This window comes from Crocodylus siamensis, chromosome 4 (genome assembly GCF_052110815.1).
Source record: "Crocodylus siamensis isolate JL-2025a chromosome 4, ASM5211081v1, whole genome shotgun sequence".
Classification (NCBI taxonomy): domain Eukaryota; kingdom Metazoa; phylum Chordata; order Crocodylia; family Crocodylidae; genus Crocodylus; species Crocodylus siamensis.
In genome coordinates, this window is record NC_143398.1 from 95308765 (window position 1) to 95331395 (window position 22631).

General features: G+C 47.0%; 1 protein-coding gene across 1 annotated transcript in view; it reads right to left on the reverse strand.

The window, feature by feature from the left end:
* Positions 1-18594: 18594 nt before the first annotated feature.
* CACNA1I (calcium voltage-gated channel subunit alpha1 I) overlaps positions 18595-22631 on the reverse strand; it is a 254593-nt gene continuing 250556 nt past the window's right edge. The window contains exons 33-36 of the mRNA XM_090042988.1: positions 22319-22435; positions 21454-21619; positions 20331-20527; positions 18595-19675 (exon numbers count right to left, since the gene is read on the reverse strand). Of these exons, the coding sequence (XP_089899114.1) occupies positions 18974-19675; positions 20331-20527; positions 21454-21619; positions 22319-22435 (1182 nt within the window). The 3' untranslated portion in view covers positions 18595-18973. The remainder of the gene's footprint in view (positions 19676-20330; positions 20528-21453; positions 21620-22318; positions 22436-22631) is intronic.

Here is a 22631-nt window from a genome sequence, read left to right on the forward strand (position 1 = left end):
TGATTCCACTTAGAGCTCACAATCACCACCTGGGGTCATTAAAAATACTTGCGGTCGCCATCTCGGATCATCAAAAACTTCCAGTTTTGTGTAATGCTTGGTTTTTCAGGAACCACTTAAGAGACTTAAGACCACTAAGTGGGGGTTGCCTGTATACATCCTGGGGTCTTCTCCATCTCTGGTATCAGGTTGGAAGGAAGATTCAAACTCCTTTCTTCCCAGCCTTTGAATAGGTGAGGGAAACACAAGCAGATGGCTCCACTGATTCTGTTATCAGCAACAAATGGATAATTCTGAGCAAGTGCCTGCCAGAAAATAGGAAAGTGTCTGTGTGTTGGGGGAACTACAGAAGGAGGAAGAGTGAAAGAAAGGGGTGTGGAGAAAGACAGACAAATACAATAGTATGTCTATGCTACAGTCAAAGATATGATCACTGAACAAGTAGAAATCCCTGAGTGAGTTTTAATCCAGTGACCTTGGGTAGGGAGGGCACTGGAACTGTCATGGCAGCTGCCAAACAAATATGCTTTGTCTTAGGCTTGTACCACTGGGCTGAAGCTGGACCTAGCAGAGCTTCACTGCTATCAGTGCCCAACCTGCCAGACTAAAGCTAGAGCAGGTACATTGGAGGCACCTGACTGTGGTGTAGGCAGAGCTGCGGAGAGGCAGGCAGGACACCATATTGAAAGCTTCCTTCAATTCTTTCTCTACTGGTCCCAGGGAAAGCCTCTGAGAACCATTTTAAAGATGCAAGGGGAAGGGGACCCTCACTGAGTTGCCTGCCAAAGTCCTGGGCTCAGGTGTTTGTCTGCACAGGCATGTCTGATCCTTGCCAGAGATGCACCTTTGAAAGCAGGACATAAGTCCTCCCTGTGGAAAGCCAAAGAGCAATGCAAGGCTGTCCTGCCCAGCTAGCCAAGGAATATGCTTTCTGAGGAGGCCTGACATAGGACACCTCTGTAGGAAGAAGGCACTAGACATACAGATCCTTTTTCAAAGAATCCCCCAGTGGCAGGGGTAGGCCAGCAGAGAGGCTCTCTCCCTGAGTGGCCTGCAGTAATGTAACAATGGCTGGGTGAGCAGGGGCACCTTACCCTTTCACCTTCCCCTCCCCAACAAATCCTGCACTTTCCTTGCAGTGACTCCAACTCTACCTTTAGTATCAGGAAGGGGAGGGCAGCAACAGCAGTGCATGGTGCCCCGAGCAGTGGAGGTGAACAGTGCAGGAGCAGCAGCCACAGGTTTGCTGCTGTGGAAGGGGACATCACCTTCTTTTCTGCCACCGAAAATCCGTGTTTAAATGGCCACTCAACATGTGTTCGTGAGCAAGAAATAAAGAGGTGACATCTGCTGACATCTTCTGGGAGGGCAAGACAGCAGTGCACAGGCAATCCAAGTAGTTTTTGGAGAATGCTGGGGACAACTTCTTGGTGTAAGTGTTGGAGAGGCCAACTTAGGGGCATGTTCTTCTCGACCTGCTACTCACAAACAGGGAATAATTGGTGGGGAATGTAGAAGCAGATGGCAACTTGGGCAGCAGTGATGATTGAGTTCAGGATCCTGGAGAAAGGAAGAAAAAACAGCAGCAGAGTAAGGATCCTGAACTTGGTTTAGGTGAGGCCACATCTGGAGTACTGTGTTCAGTTCTGGGCCCCCCATTACAGAAAGGATGTGGACAAATTGGAGAGTGCCTGGGGGAATGTGGGGGAGGGGAAACAAAAATGGTTTGGGGGCTGGGGCACATGACTTAGGTGGAGAAGCTGAGGGAACTGGCCTTATTTAGTCTGGAGAAGAGAAGACTGAGAGGGGATTTGATAGTAGTCTGCAACTACCGGAAGGGGGGATCCAAAGAGGATGGCGCTAAACTGTTCTCAACGGTGGCAGATGACAGAGCAAGGAGCAAGGGTCTCAAGTTGCAGCAAGGGAGATTTAGATTAGCTATTAAGAGAAACTTTCTCACCAGGAGGGCAGTAAAGAACTGGAACAGGTTACCTAGAGAGGTGGTGGGATCTACATCCTTGGAGGTTTTTAAGGCCCAGCTAGACAAAGCTTTGGCTGGGATGATGTAGTTGGGGCTGGTTTTGCTTTGAGCAGGGGTTGGACTAGATGACCTCCTGAGGTCCCTTCCAGCCCTCATTTTCTATGATTCTATGATCTTCCCCCTGTACCAGCAAACCTCTGGCTCTGGCTTCTGCCCCATTCACTAGCTCTGCCCAAGATGCAGAATTGGCCAGTTATACCTCTGGTGGTATGCTGCTTGGAAAAGTTAGCTCTGGTTCTGGGAAAAAATGTTGACTTCTGACCAGGCCCCTGATTTCTGTTTTGCTGTGGCATGTTTTTGTGTGTCAAACCAGGGGCTTATAGATATTTTCTTTTTCCATGAAAAGATTTGAGTGCTTCCCTTAAGGGGTCTTTGAATTAAGCTCTGCAGCTCCATTCACCCTAATGCTGCTGAGGCTTGCCTGGCATTCTCCATGATACAAGAGCGCAAAGCTAGAAGGACCTTCTTCTGCCTGCATGAAATGACAGAGCCAAGTGGCTGCTGGCTTTTTATCTGGATGTTAAGAGATCAATGGCTTACTATTTACCATTCTCCCTAACAGGGTCTTGCAAAAATATTCACAGGAGTGAGTCCAGCCAGGAATAAGAGGATCTAAAATTTGAGCCATCTGAGTATGAAGACTGTTGTCTTTCCCAGTAGAAATTATGTTATGGAAACCCTAGGGAAAGTTAAACCCTGAGGGGGATGAGGAACCCAACTTCCCTCAGCCCCAAGGGGCAGTGAAGTAGAAAGCAGCTCTGATAGCTGTTCTGCTAGAAGGAAATTATGCCCAGTGATACTCTTGCAAAAAAGACTCTTGTTTGACCCTCTGGGACACTGTTGCTGATAACTGTTCCACAGGGAGGAGATAAAACAGCCTTGCAATACAAGATCTTCTTCGGAGTCTATCTGAGCTGTAGGCCTGGACTCTGGGCTGTATCTTGAGAGTGAAGCATCCAGAAAAGCAATGAGAGGCTCAAATATGCCTATGCACCCCCTTTTCTGAGTCCTGAATTCTGGACCATTTGGGGGGGTCCTTAGTGGCTGCTTGAACTTACAGTTGCTGTACGCTGCTTCTTGCAGAGCTGTCCCACCACTCACAGTAGCTGAAACACAGAACGCTTTGCCCATATTCCCCGCTTGCTCCTTGATGCACCCAGATGTCAGGGCTGCAAGGAGAAACCAAGAAGGCCCTCTTTGGGGTATTTCCCATGGGAGGATGATATTGGGACCTGAGGTAGCACAAACAAGGTAGGCCCTGGCTCAGAATCAGTGTGCTGATCCCCACCCCCACTTTGGAGAGGACAATAGCAAGGCTTAATAGCAAGGTGGACAGTATCTGGGACTTGAGGAAAGGGTGATTGAAAGGGGCTCATACTCACTGCAGAAAATATACAGGCCCAATGCAGGCATTCCGGGGTGGGGGTGGGGGGGATTTTTACCCTAGTAAGAAGTTCAAACACTTGAGACTCGTCCTGCCATGAAGAATCAGGGTCAAGTAGGCAACTTAAGCATAGCCCACTTCAGGCCCAAGGTGCTTGCAGCAGAGTTAAGCCTGACAGTAAGTGAACTGTAGTAAAATACATGAGATTGAAAGGGCCATTTGATTCCATGAGCCGGAGAAGAGGACAGAGGAGCCTGTAGGAAGAGCATGAAGGTGGCTTAAGATGAATATGAGAGTGAGCTACAGTGATGGGCTAGGCAGCCAGCCCCTGTCCCTGAAACATCTCATGTTCTTTTGCTGATGCCTGAAGTTTTGCTGATAAAAGTGCTGACTTTGTCCATTCGCCCGGCAAATGTACTTATTGCCTCTGGCATGCCCCCCATCCTGCACGGTGTCAGAGCAGAGAGGAGCGCTACTGCTTATTTCCTTTGAACTCTGGTCTCCTCTCCCTGAGTCTCGCCCTTCGTTTTCAGTGGAGTTTTGATTGTGCCTCTGGCTTTTGCTCCAGCATAGCAGCATTATCAGCCTGGTGCTTCTGAGGGAGTGAAGTGAGAGGCAGAGAGAATTACAGTATAGCGCTGGTGAGATAGGAAAGATTGAATGGTCCCCCTTCCATGCAAATGGGGCCATTAAATCACACGGGGGTATCTCAATGTGGCAAGGGCTGGAGTAACTGATCTCTTATTCCCATTAGGAGGGACCTGCTGGAGACTCAAAGAGGACCAGTGATCATCATCTTCTCCAGATCAAGCATTGGGATTTAGGCAATTTAACTGACTCTACACAGCTGTTCACACACAAACTTACTCAGGAGCATGCACTCTCCCCAGAGGAGCATGGTTTGTGGGCAGCTACAGGGTCATATACCCACGCCCACGACTGCACTTGTCTATCAGACTCTCAGACACACAGGGGCAGACTTTCAAGAGGTCTCACGGCATCTCAAAGGCTTAGGGACTCTGCACTCACAATCAAGGCCAAATTTTCAAGCAAACAGAGCAGCCACAGGGCATCTAGCCTGCTGAGCCTGTTTGAAAGCAATACACAGCCTCATATGACTCTCAAGCTGATTTGTGCTTCAAAGTGCTTTTGGGGAACCCTCTCTTGGAGAACAGGATCTGAGTTGATCTGAAAAATTTGGCCCTTAAAGCCTGTTAGACGCACATGTACAATAGCAACAGTGGGGGCACTTAGGACACAGTGACATCTGTAATTCTCAGAGCACTTTATAGGAGAAGGCTAGTAGTGTTATGGACACTAAACTGATTGGGAATGAGGTACAGGGAGGTTCATGTAAATCATTTGATTACACAGCAGTTCAGTGTTGGAGTTGAGAGGACAGACCACTAGTTGATCCTGTGATTCCTGGTCCTGTGTTCTACTGAAGCCAGTGCTGCCCTTGCAATCAAATATGTTCTCCTCTACCCAGTTGTGCTCAAAGGCCCATTGTCATCTGCTCCCCTGCTCCCACAGAGACTGCTAAACAAACACCCATTTTTCTTTCTCCCTCTCACATGCACATATACACTCACTGGCTAAAAGTCACCCACGTTGCAGCCACATGCCCTAGCCTGTGGACTCCTTAATATGGGAGACTGGCTCTTTAACTGCAGAGATAACTGATAGAAACGAAGGCAACTCTGAAGTCAGTAAAGCATAAAATTAGCATTAGTGTGAAAATGACACCATTGCCTCATCTTGAATGCAGAGCAACAAGCAAAAAGCAGCGCATGGGCATTTGCCTTCCCTACCTGAGTACGTGAAATGATCGCGCAGTGCACCAGCATGCCAGCTTCCTCCACTGCTGGGCCAGGAACCTAGAGGCAGCTGCCAGAAACGATCCAGGGAGTCAGTCAGGGCAAGGGCTGGAAATGGGGGAGCTGTGAACCAGCTGCTGTTTTTCCATCTCTGGACTTCAGGTGAAACAGATTCAGTTGGTCACTTGAAATCAGGCCTCTCTCAAATGCCAGAAGTACAACATATAGCTACTGTGCTGATTCCCGCAGTGTCTTCAGAGCAGAGAAATGCAGCAGTAACCAGAGCTAGGTCAGAGGGAGGAATTTTGCACTTTGAGGGTGTCTCTGAGGGCAGACTGTCTGGGACGCAGTCCAGGATTCATATCTTCACCTCCTCCAGACCCTTAACTAGCTTCATCCATAGTTAATGCTCACCACCCCCCCCCCGGCCTCTTCGCCTCTTTGGTAAACCAAACTGTATTTTTGACTGGTTGGACACAGCTAAACATTAAAACATTGTGGTCATCCAGGCACATATAAAAGGCCATTTATCAGGCAGGCTGGGATGCATTCAGCATCCCTACCTACACTCTGGGTAGTCAGCTGCTAGGTTGCCTCAGAGGGAGCCACAGAGTCAGCGCTAGACAAGAAGTGGCAGAGTGCACGGTTCAGGCTTTCCTAAGAGTAGTCTGGTATAAAGTCCCCAAAAATTTCAGTGTACAGCAACATGTAAAAGCCCTAAGCATGACCCAGAACCTGTCTGGCCTGGGCTAAAAGACAGGAATGCTGAAGAGAACGTTTATTTTGGGGGAAATTTTGGAAACGTCCTGGTTTCAGCCATGCCAGAAATTAAGTTTGTTTCCTCCTTGTCCAATGGGGAAATGCCCAGGGGCTCAGCACTGAAATCAAAGAGCTAAAATGTTAATCAGACCTCAAAAAGGCTCCGGGAAGTTCAGATCCAGGCAATTTTTCTTGGTACACTGTCCAGAAAGATGATGAATATCAACCTAGGTTTACTAGCAGCAGCAGAGTGAGGCCAGTAAAAATCCTTGTTAATAGCAGGTTTTTTTGTGCAGGATGCATAGTCCTCTGCCGTGAGGACTTCAGACTGGGCAGTAGAGTAACCAGGGCTTGGTGACCGCACTGACTACAGCGAGGCATGGGAAGGAAAGCAGGGGGCACCAGAATGGCGGCAGGGAGCTCTGGCTATGTGCACAAGAGGCAGGAGTCCCCACACAGCTTCACTCCTCTTCCCCTTTCTTGCAGTTGACAGCTATGGAGTTAGCCTCGCAGCCACTATCAGACTAAGGTTTTCAAGCCACTTGCTACAACTAGTAATTGGTGGCTATGAGAAGGATAATGTAGTAGTGTTTCAGCAGCAGTGTCTCCCATGGGGGAAGGAGAGTGAGGGGGATGAGGTGACTTCCCCTAGGCCCTTCACTCATTCTTCAACATTCAGTACAAGCCCTTCCCCACCTTCACCCCCATCCCCTTTGCCCAGGGTAGCTATGTCTCTGAGCCTGGCAGAAGGTAGCTACTGCCTCTGCCCTCCCTGTGGGTGTCTGCTGGTAAGCAGGGAAGAGCTTTTTCCAAAGCTCCTTAATCCCCCAACTTAACCTGCCAGGCTACACTTCCCTACACCTGAGAGAGCAATAAATGCATATTATAAAACTGCACACAACCAGTCACATGGCATTTGGTAGTTTGTGCAGAAATTATTCCAACTAGAATCACCCTTAGTGGCCACCAGCAGCTCAGACTGGATCTCAGCTGTTTTAAATCACACTGGCTGTGCTGACTTCAGTAGATACTTTGCACTATGCCAGCGAAGGAGCTGGCCTTACATCCTGAAGGTCCTGCTGGCTCAAGTTCTACCCGCTAGGGGTCCCAGTTACCCAAATTTCACTCCTGGATTCTAGCAGCCAAATTCAGAGGGTGGTGGTAGGGCAGAGACTAGAAATGTGAAGGGTAAAACAATTAATCGTTTAGCTGATAAGCCCAGTGATAAGCAGTTAATTTACCAGTTATTGTTTAGTGTGGGGCAGGACACAGTGGGCAGTGGCAATGCATAGGGGGTGCACATGCACCCCCTGAGAGCGCCGATGCAGCCCCTGACCAGCTACACTCCCCACTTAGGCAATGGGTAGGAGGGAACGCCGGTGCCCCCTGCAAGTTCTGGCCAGGGAGTGGGAGTGCCAGACGTAGGTCAGTGAGATTGGCCACCGGGGACCCCCCCAGTTGCTGACTGGTTGCTGTGGGGGGCATGTGCCCCCCACAACTAAGGTGGCACCAGTCACCCATGGCAGTGGAAGAAGGAAAGCTGCACTGTGCTTCACCAGGAACTGGAAGGCGACAGGGCAGGCAAGAGGGAGGGAGGTAAGGAAGAGTGAGAAAGAGGGGTGAGGGGGAACTAGTAGCCCCCTCACCTATGAGGTAAAAGAGGAAAACTTTGGACAGCCTAATGACTCAACAATTAAGCAATTAGCTGCTCATTCACAGGTGCTTCCTCCCTCCTAGTGCACAGCTTCAGGTGACCTGTGTTGTTTGGTGGAGTCTAAGGGCCCAGGGAGTGGCTCCCACCAGCAGCCATGTCCTAGCTGCTGTGTTATTTGTTAACCATTTAACAGATATAATTAGAGGAGGTTAAACAGATAATTTTTTTAATGATATTTACACCACTACTAGAGACACAGACACAATTTACTGCAAGGTAAAAGGGGCAGGGCTTTATCGGACCCTAGCTGTTCTGCCATAACAGTCTGTGTACACATGCTTACCCCACTACAGAAGGAAACTAAACAGCAGTAAGTGTGTTCACTGGTGTTTTAATAGAGACTGTGTTGGAGCAGACTCAATTAATCCAGTCTGCTTTGCATTCAGATTAAAACACTGCAGTGTTGCCGCAGTGTCATGTGTATTAACCCCCCTCTTCCCCCGCCATGCATTTAAAAATGGCTGTGGGGTGCTTTAAGTAAACCTCATCAAATGAGGTCTAGATAAAGCATCCCACAGCCATTTTTAAACACACAGGGGCTTAATACACATGACATTGCAGTGTTTTAATGAGAGCAGCTGCCTGGGAACTGCTCTCATTAAAACACCCTCATTCCCCCACCTCTGAGCATGTGTATAGGTAGCCTTACTGAAAAGTAAGTGGCCACAGTTAGGTTTCACTAACAACCGGATAAGACCAGGCTGAGGGATAGTCACCACAGAACAGCTGAGGTACAGTATACTCCCCTCCCTCTCTTGTTCCCTGATAAATTATTTGTAAACCTATGCTCCTGGATCCCCAGCACTATTTTTGCCTCCTTTAGCCTTATTCCCCGTCCCTGATTCTGGTGTAACCCCATTGATTTCCACAGCATTAACCCTGGTTTACTGAGATCAGAACCAGCGCTTCTTAGAGTCGTCGCTGCAAGTCTGTAAGTTGCTGAGGGAGTCCAGAAGTCGGTATACCTTACACACAATGGTCCTGATTCTGTGCCTAGTCCACATGGGTGTAACTCAGGAACAGCTATTGCAGTCATTGGGGTAAAGTGAGCATAAGGGAAAGGAGAACTAGGTCCTAAAGGGCAAAAAGGCAAGTGTAAGTTGAAGGAGGGTAGGATCACTTAACTTCCAGGCTTCCACACTTCACCAACAACTCCTTGGTGTGGAAGCTACATTCATTTATATTCCATTAGGAAAGTCATAGAGGAGGTGGGTCTAAAGGAAACTAAGCAGTCTTGAGGGGGAGCTAAGAAATTGTTAGGGGGTAAATTTATGTGTTGCCCCGACTGACCTTAGGTCAATTCATTAGGAGCTGACTGACACTAGTTCTATTTTCAGGATTGTATATGATTTCCCTGACTTAATAATAGCAGAGCCTGAAGTGCCAGTGGCCATGTGTTGAATCGGGAAACAAGAGACCCAATTTTGGGTTCTTGCTCCTGGGTTGACAGGGGCTGAATCCCCAGATGACATAAATCACTGAGATGCCCTTAGAGGCGGCAGGTCTGTGCTGACCCAGCTGTAGATGTAGCCCTTTGCCATGCTCTGCCCACAGGAGAGAGCACTGTCCATCCACAGTCCCTTCTGGCCAACGTAGGAGTGGTGCTAAAAGGCTCTAGCAGGAATGTAATCCTATTGTCCTCAGGCAGAAAGGCCACAGCAACAACCCAGCCCCCTGCTCTGCTGCCATGACTCAGCTGAGTCTGGTGCATTGTCTGTGTCTATTCTATTGATACACTATAGGGAGCATTGACCTGTATGCAGAACCTGGGGTGCTTACTATCTATATCCTTACATAGAAAAAGACCAGTACAAGTATCCATTATAAGCTCCCCTATCCCTCCCCCCTACTAAAGTGCAGCAGACGCAAGAGAATAAGGAATAAATGTCAGCCAGACTCCAAGGTATTTTGGAAATAGCCTTTTTTAATTCAATACAATACTGTTGGTTGTTGGTTTCTTTTTTTTCTACACCTGGACCGACTATAACAGCAGAAACTAACCATTGGCAACTAGGAATAAAATTCTCTCACATGATATGAACTGTACATTCAATTGGAAGTTCATTATTAAAAGAGAGTGGGAGGGTGTGTGCGTGCACGTGTGTCAGTGTAAAGGTAAATAAAAGGGATACACTGATGAGAAGAGGAGCCTCTACCCACCCCGTCCCCCACACACAACTCCCTGTCACCTTTGGTGATTGTTTGGAAACTTTCTTATTGTCCAGACCTTGTGAACTATTTCTAGGTGTGACCCAAGAGGCAACACTTGGAACATAAACCCTTCCATAGCTCAGTAAGGGGTGGAAGGAAGGTGTGTAATGAAAAGATGAAATAACACTGTTTGAGAGGTGAGATGGGGTCAGATGGGTTTTCTAATTGTTATTATTCATATGCAACCACATTTCTTTTTTTTTTTAAGGAAAAAATCAACAGCTCCTGTTTGAAGGTGGATTACTGCTGGAGAGAAAACCGTATCCCCCCAGGTGGAGATTGTGATGCTGATTTTCAGGTGGAAAAGCAACCTGTTCATGTATAGTAGTAGTCCTCAATCTTCATAGACTCAAGGCCCTCTCAGAAAACGCTGGCTCTGATTTTTCACTCATTTTTTTAACTATGGAAGCATAATATAGCAGTTCTGCTGCTGCAACAAACTCTGAATGACCAGAGCAGGTCAGAATGTTTTTGACACTCTGGATTCCTATTTGAAATTTCTGGGTTTATCTTGTGACTCGTGTAGGTGTCTGCCCGCTTAATAGTGCTAAGATTGCATGGCATCTTGCTACACCCTTAAAAGGAACTCATGGCACCCAGGGGCTGCAGCACCCAAGTTGAGAATCACTGATTTATAGACTGAATGCAGTTAGTCTGGAAGGTTGTTGTTTTGTGCTGGAAAACATGCAAAGAACGTTTTTTCCCAACTATTTTAGTTGCTCTAATAAAAGATATCACATCTGTAAGCTTATTCCAGAGGCCTGTGAGATGGGCCAGATTCTTAGTGTAAATCCTGGTTGTTTGTGGTGTGGCATGGATACTGTGTATTTATCCGGGGTGCATTTGGGGCAAAAGTACTCCCTGGGGAAGGCATGGTGGTACAGAGTCCGGATGCTGATCTCAAACACGTGTGGCTTGTAGCTGTCTCTTGGGAATGCAGTTCATTTTCAGCTCTGATTAAAAGATGTGTCGCTTTGTAAAGCCTCCTCCTATGTGAGTTCTAAACTGCTGCCCATACTGCTCAGGGCACCAGGACGGGCCTAACCTGAAATAAAAGAGGAACACCAGTCTACTTCTTTTACAGAATGAGATGTGATTGGCAGATATATTTTATATTGGGTCCTTGCTACCTGCCTTTTTGAAGACAAACTACAAAAGTCTATCTGGTGCCCTCCCTGTTCTGGAAAGGGTCTCACAGCAGTTTTGTCTGAGAATAACAGACAATCCCTCTTTTACCTTTCTGTTTCACTGTGGTGTGGCTACTGGAGGTACAAACAGGTGCCTCACAGTGAGATTTGAACAGGAAGAGAAGGCTTGTGGAGGTACTTATCAGAAGGACTGAAGAAATGGCCAATGTGGTTTTACTCTGAGATCTGAGGTTAAATCTCTATGATGCCAAAGGCAAAGTGCAGAAGTAACCCAACTCAAACATGCAGGGTCACATGAGGGTCACAGGGAAAATGTTAAGGGTGGCTGGGACTTTGTTAGCCAAAGGGGCTACTGTGCTGTTTCGTCAGAAATGTGGCTTTGTAAAAATGACCCTTTCTTTCTCTACAGATCCTTTTCCTGGCACACCCGAGACAGAGCTGCCCATCTGAGTGACTCCAGAGAAGACTATTCTGATTTCTATTCCCCTTAGTCCAGTAACCCAGGGCAGTTAAAAGGAAGCGAGTTGACAGCAATTTACTGTTAATGAAGGGCCTGCTCCTGTGGGGCTCTGAGTCCCTTAGTTGTTACAGAAGTCAAGGAAAGCAAAATGTGACTAGCACCTCTGAGCATATGGAAAGCACCTCACTGAATTGCAGCTCAAGCTTCAATTGCAGGGTCCAATTCTGTCTTCTGTTACATCTACACAATCCTATCCAAGGTACAAGTAAAAAAAGAAGTTTTATTACTGTTATGGTTGGAGTGAGAACCAAGCCACACCCCGCATGATGGCCATGATGCCAGCTGGCAGGGATAAACCCCCCCACCGTGTCTTTACTTGTAAACTGAGCATATTGGGCCTGATGGCCATTGCTTCCCTATTACTACTGAATCCCACAATGACATATTTTAGAGTCAATTTCAGAGTGAAAAAAGATCTTAAGAAGACTAAAAAGAGGCTTTTAGAACTATATTAGGGAAGAAGTGTTCAAGAAAATCCGAAGATCAAAGTCCACTCTACAAGGTAAGCACTGCCCTCGATGTTGTGGTCAGAAAATTTGTTGTTGGTTTTTACCAAAGAATATATATTTTTGTCAACCTTTTCCCTGGAAAATGGAAGTTTTTTGCAAAAAAATTGAAATCCAAAATATTTCAGCTAAAAATCAAAGTATTTTGATTCTGAAATACATCTAGGGTGTCTCGGGGAAGTTTTATTTTGCATGGTCTCAGTCTCTTCTATAGAAAAGCTGTCCGCTTGCAGCACATCGCCCTTGATTTATTATGATCTCCTTTCTTCATAAGAGAGAGCCTCATTGTGACAGTTGCATGACCACGGTACAGCATGGGAAATGGCATCCACCAGAAGACCCCGCTCATTGACACATGAGCAACCACTCCCATAAGACCCTGTAGTGACATTTCAGAAACAAAACAGATCCATTGGGTAGAAATATGCTGGGTTTTTTTCAACCCAATTGAAACAACAAGAAAACTGCTTTTCGGCCATTTGTATTTTCCACAAAAAATGGGTTTTTCTTTTTCTTTTAAATTGAAACCCTAATTTTCTGCTGAGAAATGACTTCAACAGAAAATGTGGAACCACCCTCTGCTCAACACCCCTGCCTTCACAGGGAGCTGATGAAGTCCTGCTTTTTTCAGGTATAGGGGCCAGAGTATTTAAGAAATTAAGTGATAAACTTATTTCCTCAGAGACAGTAAGTTATGGAAGACTGTAGGGCGCTGGGTGATCCTGGTAATTGCTGCCATAAGTTAATTTCCTGCCCAACTTAAAAATGAAAACTAGTGGTGGTTAGCGCACAGAAAGCATAGTGCTTACAATATTTTTTAAGGTGAAAGGCTGCTTGAAAGGTAGAATATGGCAGCTTCTCTGGGTCAAACAGTAGCACTGAAGGAGGATCCCTTCCCTGCTGAAGGAAAAAAACTATGTACATCTGCTTTTCCCCCACAAGGAAATTCCCTATCAAGGGGAGTCCAGACATCTGCCATAAACCACCTGGAACAGGGGCAGGGGGGTGGGAATCGGGAGAGACGAAGAGAATGGATGGGAAGGATTTAGAAAGATGACGACTCAGAGAATGATCAGAGGTGGAGGGGAAGGCAAGTGCAGATTAAAAGAGCTAAATATGTCTAGTTTGATTAAGTGACAATTGAAGTGGGGCACGACAAGAGCCTACAAGCATCTGAAGGGCCTTGATGGCAAGCACGAAAAGGGATTTCCATACAGTGGCAGATGGGGCCAAAGTAAAACCGAGGGGGAACAATGGGATGAAATAAGGGAAATGAAAACTGGCCGAATCTTGGGTAGAATATGCTGACAGCAGGAGGCCGTGGAATAGTGCCTCATGGAAAGTGGGGAAAGCCTCGGGGAGTTTGAAAACAATGCTGGACAAAGCTCTGGTTTTTTATTATGGGGAGTAACCCTGAGGGCTGGAGGATCAGAATGGCCTCTGGACACCTCTGGCTCCTTTGATTCCACAATTGCAACACGTGACACCATGTGCATTGTGTGTGGGTCTGGGCCGAGTCCTTACGCTTTTCCTCACGTCCCCTTTCGCCTCTCCAGCTGTGACTGTTGAGGCCACGTGCATGTTTATTCAAACATCCTCCCTGCCGTTTTTGTCAGCCATACGTTCCTCTTTTGTGCCAACCATTTTGCACAGCTGGGAATCACAGAGCTTGCCACTGCAACAGTAGGCTTCAGTGAGTCACCCCAGGGTGGTATCTGAGTTAAATAACTGCAGTTGCTTTCTCGTCAGGTATAGGAAAGAATGATACACATATCCCTGACATCACTCACTGGCAGTTGATGTCCAGTGGTGGCAGCTGTCTTTGGCTCTGCGTCTGGCTCATGTGGTTTCTCCTTTATGTGACTGGGGAGTGTGTGTTGTGGGACCTCCTCCCGCCAGCCCCAGCTTCTAAGATCTCAGCAATTCCTATATGAGCACTGAGGTGAGGTTGCTGCTTCTCCCACTGCCTCTGTCCCAGAGGGCCTGGCAAAATGCGTTCCCTCGAAAAGCACCAGTCTGAGCAAAGATGGAGGACAAGCTGTTTTAAATGAAGACAAAAAAAGATGACAAATTCTACAATGCCTTAACTACCCTCTCTCTCTGGGAAGAATTGATGTTTCTTCTTCTTCAAACCATTAGTAAATAATTAAAAGAGAGAGACAAAATATTCTCTAAAGATAACCTAGTCTTCTGTTTCCATGGTAACCTGTTTCCTAAGCCAGAAGCCTTTTGCTCGAGTCATACAGTAGAGGGTGGAAACCATTTTGTGGGGAGAAGGGAATTGCTCCTCCTCTCTTCCTGGAGACCATGACAATTCACGCGGGGGGGGGGGTGTGTGCATGTGTGTGGGGCAGACCACATGGCTCAGGAGAAAAGAGGGAGCTTGTGAGGACATCTTGGACCACTAGAAAATCAAACAACGTTTTCCTTTTCTGAGTTGCTTCCAAGTGAAAAACAGACAAAGCATCTACTCGGGGAGGAGGGAGGTTACTCTCACCATCTGATCTGAGTCTAGGTGGCAGGGAACTTGATAACATCCTCCACAACCACAATTGTTTTTGTTATTTGTTGTGTGTATTACTTTAGTGCTCAAGTGCCCCGATCCTGGACCAGGACCCATTTGTACTAGGCACTGTACAAACAAAGAAACAGATAGACAGTTTTTGCCCGATCAGCATAGCCATCCTCAGCAAGTGACTGAGGTCACCAGTAGATAGGAACCTAAGGAATGATTTGAAAACAACAGACGGTGTAGAGGAGGATGGCAACTTGACCTCGTTCTTCAGAAGTGGAATATGAGCCATTGGTGAATTGCAGCCTTCACCCCTACAACTATCCCTTATCCTTGGAGAGTTCAAGACTATGTTCCCAAGTCCTTCATTGCTCCTGTGTTGCAGTGCACCTGTGACTAGAAGGGAAAGTGCAGGGCCGGACATAGGCATGGGTGAACTGGGTGGCTGCCCAGGACCCAGACAGAAAGGGGCCCCCAGAATGGTAATTGTTATTATTACCATCATCATTATCTCTGGGAAAGGGGGCCTGATACTAAAAGTTTGCCCAGGAACCTAGGTATGGTGCTGGGAGAGTGTAAGCCCAGCAACCACACTAGCATCAACAGGATAAAGAAAGCGTGAAAGGTTGATAGAGGGATGGATGAAGAAACATGTCTTCTGCATACCCCTAGCAGTTGCTCTTTTTAACTGTCTGGTCCCTCAGCAGTTTCTAAACATGCTCCTTAGGAAAAACTGAACACTAATAATGACAGAACAGGCATGACATGGGATATATTTGTCTGAGCAAGTCAGGGGACACCTGTGAGTTGAGAAAGAAATGCTAGGATCTCCTGGTGAACAACCACTCTCTCCACACTCCTTTGAGTGAGAAAAACCCAGTCTATCCTTATTTACTTATGGGCTACTCACAAGCCCTTATGCTGGTTAGGCTCTCCTGATATCTAGGCTCTTTCTCCTAGAAGCAATGAGAAGTCCAGTCATATCTGCTTCCCCATCCATCAAGCATGCTAAATTGTGTGCAAATGGAGTTCTCAGAAAAGTTTCAACTCATCAGTTGTATCTATACATTTAAATGCTATAAAATATATACACAAGTGGCTTTAAGTGAAGGCAGGTGCGCATATGAAAACAAAACAGATGAGGCACCACCATGAAAGGGTGCGTGCAGAAGAATCTTTTTTGCATATGAGGAAAAAAACCCAGCCTGGCCTGCTGCTGAAAGTAGCAGCATCTCAAGAGAAATGTGGCTTTTACTATTCCATGGGGGAAGGAGCAGGGACCAACTTCGCAATGACATCATTCATGGGTGTCAGCCACTTCATCACAGGTAAAAGCAATCCCTTGAGACACTAGAAGGAGGTGCCAGGTGGCTACGTATGACTGTGAACAGTACCTGTGTATCTCCAATGAAGCAATCAATATCAGCTATAAATCAGTACCTGTCAATTCAGTGGGTAACAGAGACTAGTCACTGGTCATTATACCACCTGTAAATGGGCAATAGCACTGGCCCATGGAATGTGCCCTACACCACAGACCCGTACAAGGACTGGGCCCGTGCCCCTGGGACTTTATGGGCACTGCACAGATATAGTTAACCTGGAACACAACTTGTCTCTCACTTGTGTAGATGCAGAGGATAATACCAGGGCCAGCAGAGAAACTTTTTCAGGTGTCCCCAACAAACTAGAGTAGATTCTGCCCTTGCTCTGATCACCAGTCCCTCTCTCAGTCCTGGCTTAGCTAATACACTTAGACTTCTATCCTATTCACAGGGATGCTCAGAGTCCCAGCTCCTTACCCCACTCCTCCTAAGGCCACGTTTGAAATAACTGAAGATAATCTATGTGCAGGTTGTCTCTCTTTTTTTTTGTAAAGCCCTGCCTCTGGCTTCAAAGTGTATCAGGATCACAGTTTGGGCCTCAGGTGGCCAACTGCAGTCTTCTGTCTATTGTGGATTGACTGTTTTTCTTCCAACATAATGCAAAATCAGGCAGTATTTCTCTCCCCTGCTTGAATAAGAGAATGGCCAGGGAGAACCTACCAAAAGACCAACAAGTGAAAAAAAAAACAGTTAAGAACCTTATTATTGCTTTAATTAATCAGGACCGGCATCCTTCCTGCTGAGGTGGGGACTCCAGTGGTCCTGTCCTCTCCTTACAGACCTGCTATCCCTGCAGAGACAATGCATGCATTCTCCACAAAACACACATTCCTTCCAACAAATCACTTACGTACATTAAGTTAATTATGCTGTTTTTGTTGTACCATTTGACATGTGTGCTGTTTGCAGCTCCCAGCTTACTGGACGCAACAGTTTCTCAAGAACCAGACAAGTAAAAATAAAGCAGAAAATCTGTAGAGAATGGCCAGGCTGCACAGTGCTTCCAAGCCCAGCAGGAAAGGTGTAGCCAAGAGAGGTTTGCTGCAGCAGCCAGAGAGACCGTTTTGCTTCTGGGAGAAACAATGTCTAGATGGGAATTTCCTTCCTTCCTCTGACTATCTCTATCAATGTCCTCTGAACTTCCCACTCTCTTTTCGTTCCACCTCTCTGCCCAGAAAAATCTATCTTGGAGCCCTCTGGACTGTTGTTTGTGTCCCCATTTCTTTAAGCTCATCAGATCATATCTTAGTCCAGTTTCTTACCTATACATAAACCTGGAAAGGATAAAGGGACTTATGACTGGACTTCCAGGTCTGATCTCTAGGAAAATACAAGCAAGAAAGTGAATGGTGAAGCCAAGGCTGACCATCCACTGAACTGAAAATGGATACAGTCTCAGGAGTCCTTGCTGCCCTAGTGATGAAAGAGAATCACATCTCCCTGATTTAAGCTTGAACCTGAAGCAGAACTTTCAGAATGAGGGGACACCTTTCCCACATACCCCAGCAACTCTGGCCATCAATCAGCAAACCCCTACACACTATACTTCTTTGCAAAGTCCAGATAAGGTGAGAGACACTCTCCCCTAAAATTGTCACTAGAGAGTCAGTTAGCCATGAGATTGCACACCATGCACACACATGCACACACATGGCCAAGTTCTGCCCTCAGAGCCTGACCCTGCTAGGTTTTCCACACCTTCAACTCCCAAAGGGGATTGATTCCTCCCACACACATACACTGGCAACAGAAAATAATTTCAGTGATGCCCCCCTTGGAGTTACACGGTTGTGAGAGCAGAACTGGTGACTTCCATGGAGTCAGTGAAGACATATACCAGCAGGACTGGGTGCAGAGTCTAGTCATAAACTCCAGCTCAGAGCCTGGGAACTGACTGAGGTTAATTTTGATTTGCTTTTTTTTAAAATCTAATTTTTGTCTTCTTTTAATATATATAGATATATATATATAGATATATATAAAAATAACATATGTTTCTCTATAGATGGTTTTTGCACCTTTGGGCTTCTAAAATAAAACCTCACAATTACTTAAAACTAAGGGGAAAAATTTCACCCTCCACCTCACCCCAAGCCCCAAACCTCGCAGAGATCGTGTCTCTTAGCAGCTTTCTTTTTCTTTGGAATGAAATAAAATGACAAAACCAACAAAATATAGCATCCCACATGGCCTCTCTCCCCTGAGCATTCTTGGTGTGCTTATACTCTCTCATCAAAGCACTCCATTGTGACCTCATATTGCTTCCAGTGCCCCACAGCTATTTGGTTTTTCCTGCTGTCTAGGCCAGATCTTCACTAAGCGTGAATCAGTATCAGGCCATCAAAACCAGAGTGATGCTGATTTACACCAGCTGAAGACCTCAAAGGTGCTTCTCTGCAATTTCCACCCACTGTAGATCAGGCCCACACATTCTGAATTTTCAAAGCAGAAGCATGAACGATAAGAAATTCTCCAAAATCAACCTTCCACCCCCGCTTCTGTTTTGCACCTAATTTTTTTGCCTCCCCCCGCCTCCCCCCATTGGAAAAGAACGGCCCCAAGTCCCCACTGTTTTTCCTTCTTAGCACTTTCTGGAAGTCATAATCTCTCAGTAAAAAAAATAAATAAATCAATCTCTCTATATATGTATATGTATATAGCTAACCGCCGCTGCCTGGCAGTCACTTGGCTTGGAGGTTCCACCCCCCTCCGAGTCTGGCCGGCCTGCCTCGTTTGCTGTGGTCTCTGCGCTGCTGCTCCCACTCCTGTACGCAGGCAGGATTGTTCCCATATTGCTTTCGCTCTCTTGCGCCTCTGAGGTACGGTACTGGAGTGTTTATTTTGTGTATATATATATTTATATATGTTGTTCGCTCATTTCTTTTCCCAGCAATCCTTTGGAATTGATGCTGGGGAGTGGTAGCACAACGCTCTCCCTTGCCCACACTGCACGCTCCCTTCCTGCTCCAGGAATCCTCATCTGTTCCTTTTGCTGACTCCGTTGCCCAGCTCTAGCTCTGATGGGAGTGGGGAGCTGTGCTCTGCTGCGCCCAGTTTGCTGGGGCCATCTGGGCCCTCACCCTCGCCTGCTGAGGGGGGGTCCTTGCAGAAGTCTGTCACCCAGGAAGGCATGGAAAGGAATCCCCGTGGGTCGACTGAGTAGAACTGCCTGGCTGCATTTGTGGCAGGGCCCCTGGATGTGCTGAGGCTGCTGGTGCTGTTGCATTTCTTCACAAGCGCCAGACCTGGGGATGGTGGGGGTGGGGAGAAGAGGGAAGTCAGTGAGAGGCTGCTGAGGGTCTCTGACTGCTCGCTGTTGTTGCCGCCACCCCTGAGGCTGCTTCCCACACCCTCCTCATCGGAAGGGTCCATGGAGTCATGGTGGGTGCACCCAGGGCTGGTGCTCCCACCGCTGCTGTGGCTCCGCTGATGTCGCCTGATGTTCCGCAGGCTGAAGATGCCACGGGTTCGCAGGCTCCGCCGCCGAGAGGCAGGGGAAAGTGGAGCCACCATGGTTCTTTGGGTGGCAGCTGCTGGCACTGGGCACAGGGCCACCGGGAGGTCCAGCGTGCATTGGGGTGAATCGCTGAGGTTCAGGCTGTCCTCCAGGGTGGTCTGTAAGCTGCCTTCTGAACTATTGCTCCTGCTGTCATCAAGGGATGTGTCACTCTCCGTGGCCTGTGAGACACATGCACAAAAATGAGCGTATAGCTTTCAGTCTTGGTTTCTGTCATCTGGGACAACCAGGAGGGGGAGGGGAATGGGAAGGGAAATGCAGCAATAGCTTATATCCTCCTGGAGGATCTACTACAAAGCACACATTAGAGAGCCTAGACACAGCTCTGACAGCTGTTCTCCATCTGCAGGTGTCCACAGGCTGCGGGTTCCATTATCATGAACTGTTTTTTCCACTCTCAGTCAGCCCTGTGGGGAGGGAAGTCACTCCACTGCACTGGGGATTTGGGTACTTTGAAGTCTGGCTTCGCTCTGACCCAGATTGAAACCTCTCAAATTTGAAATTATTTACAACAGAGAATGGAGCCCTACAGTTCCCAACTCGAAGGTACCCTGTCAGCTGGTGGCCTGACAGCTGCAAACCCTTGAAGCTCTGGGAATACAGGTCAATTAAGGCCTAGTGCCCTTCAGCTCCTTTTGGCCTAGCACGCACTGTATGTCTTCCACCACAGGACTCTTTGCTCCAATCACTGATTAAACCTTTGGTCCCTGAACCTCTGTGTCCTTCTCTCTCTCCCTCCTCTCAATTAATCCTTTACTTCAAATCATACAAGGGTCAAGCCTGCTACCACAGCTAAATGGGGAAAGGAGACCTTACCTGATGGAGAAGGGAGCAATTTACACTTGGAGACCTCAGTGAAGCCCAAGATCCCTGCAGAGAGATCTTAGGAAGGCTGCCTGGACACAAAACCTTCTCCTGTCCTGCCTGTGTAGCAGAGAGGGCTGGATGGAAAAACTCCACTGGGACAGGTAACAAAGGGCTGGATGTACCTGGAGAGAAGGGGCTGGGGGGAACTGACAGAGATGGTAAAAGACAGAAACAGGAAAAAAAAAAGAGCTCAAGTGTCCATTGATCCACTTTGGCGTCCCTGTTCCTACAAGGTAAGGGACCTGCCAGTCCTGTAAGCTGAAGGTATTCAGTGACAAACTTCTAGGCATGGATCCTGAGTGTTCATGTCATTGGTCCTACTTTCCCCTTAAATTGCCAAAGTTTGTAACAGTCTTACCAGCACAGAACAAAAGAGCAACAAGGTAAATTAGAAACAATGTGCCCCTCCCATAAATGTCCTTGGAGCAAGAGACTGAGATGTGAAGGCCCAATTCAATTTAGGTGCAACTCACTGAATCAATGGACATACACCTTGGCTGATGCAAGGCAGTAGAAGAAACCAAAATACACAAACAGGTGAGCTGGGGAGCTCAGTGACCACAGGAGGCCTCAAGCAGAGTTAGGACAGTTCTTTCCAGGGCAGATGGTAGCACCTGACAGTCTTAAAAACAAGGAGCATGGTCTCAGTGATGGAGGCACTGTTTACCACAGAGTAAGCGGAGTTCATTCAATCAGTTGGTAGCTTGATATGCTATCAGCCTTGAAGCCTTTGGCTCTCAGTCTCATTTAGATTCTGCTCTGGTGCTGCACTTAGAACTTAGCATAAATGACCCTTATTTTGGTAAATGGCCCTGGTGTAAGGGTGCATGCCTTTAAGATTTTGCACCTCTCTCTGGGGCAAATCTGGAGAAAGAGAAGAGTCACCCCATAGGCACCTTGGGAACCAGGCAAGCATCATACTGCAACCAACCAACTGGAGGTTAATTCTTCTTTAGTGAACCCAATGCCTTGTAACCTCCATTCCTTATTGGAAAAAAACAGAACCAGGCCAGACCAGTCAAACCAGCCTGCAGCCTCACCAGAACTGGAGAGCGAAGGGTATTCTCCTCACCTTGGCGGCTCTCATGCTTCAGCCAGGACTGGACTGGATTGAAAGGGATTTTCTCCATTTCACACAAGTAACTTTCTGGATTCAGAGAGACATCTGTATTTGACAGGGGGAGGAAACATTCCCCCACGCCTCCTCCCACCACAGAGTCAGGACTGTCCTGGCCGTTCTGTTGAAACAAATAAAGACATATCCTTGTGGAATTAACATGCACACAGCTTTAGCAAGACCTTGTGGCTACTTTTGAAAACACCAGAACCAAACACATTCATGTAACAAAATGGTATTCAGGTTTATGCATTCATCCTCAACCTCTTAAATATTCCCCCAGCCAAAGGAAGCCTGGTGAGGGAAACTGTAGCTTTCTTACACTTCTATGTTATCATCAAATCTGCTTGAGTGACAGGTCTCAAGGATGGGGTGTTATTGTTAAGTGCCTGGCTTTTGCAGTCTTGAAGAGAATAAAGTATGGACATCAGATGAATGCATAGTACTCAAGTCAGTTGGGAGAAAGAGACAGTATATGGCACATCTGTGATCACCTAGTGCTAATGACCAATAGACACTGTGCTTTTGTTCAAGAGAAAGGCCTCTCATGGTTTGTGCTGTGCATGTGTCTGTAAGTTTGGTGAAAGAGACTGTATCGGACAGTACGAGGAACTGGAGATGAGACACTTGTTGCTCAGAGTCTTCTCCTGTGTGAACAGCCAGACTTCCAAGGGAATCATTCCCATCCCCACAATGAGGAATGTGGTCTTGTCAAATTGCTGCTGGGAAGGGTGGTGGCTCTTTCAAGGAAGGATATGACATGCAGGGACTGGATGCTATCAGGGTACATATGTATGCCTACATCCTAGGATTGTCTTACCTTGGTCTCCTTAGGACTCAACTGACAGATGCTATGATTGTCCAAATCATCCCCTAAGAGGATAGAAGAGGACTTGTCTGAGTTTAGGGATAAGGCTTCCATTTCGGCCAGCTGAACCTAAAGCAGAGAAAAGAAGTTGTCAGCTGAAACCAGCTGAAGCCTGTTTCTCAAGCAGTCATGCTGTTTACAGAAGGAGGGGTAGGGGGACAGAGCCCATATGCTTGAGTTTAAATTTTAAAAAAGCAACTATTCCTTTGTATACATTGTATCTTTGCTAACCCAGAGTTGGGCCTGGCAAGAGAATCCGCTTCTA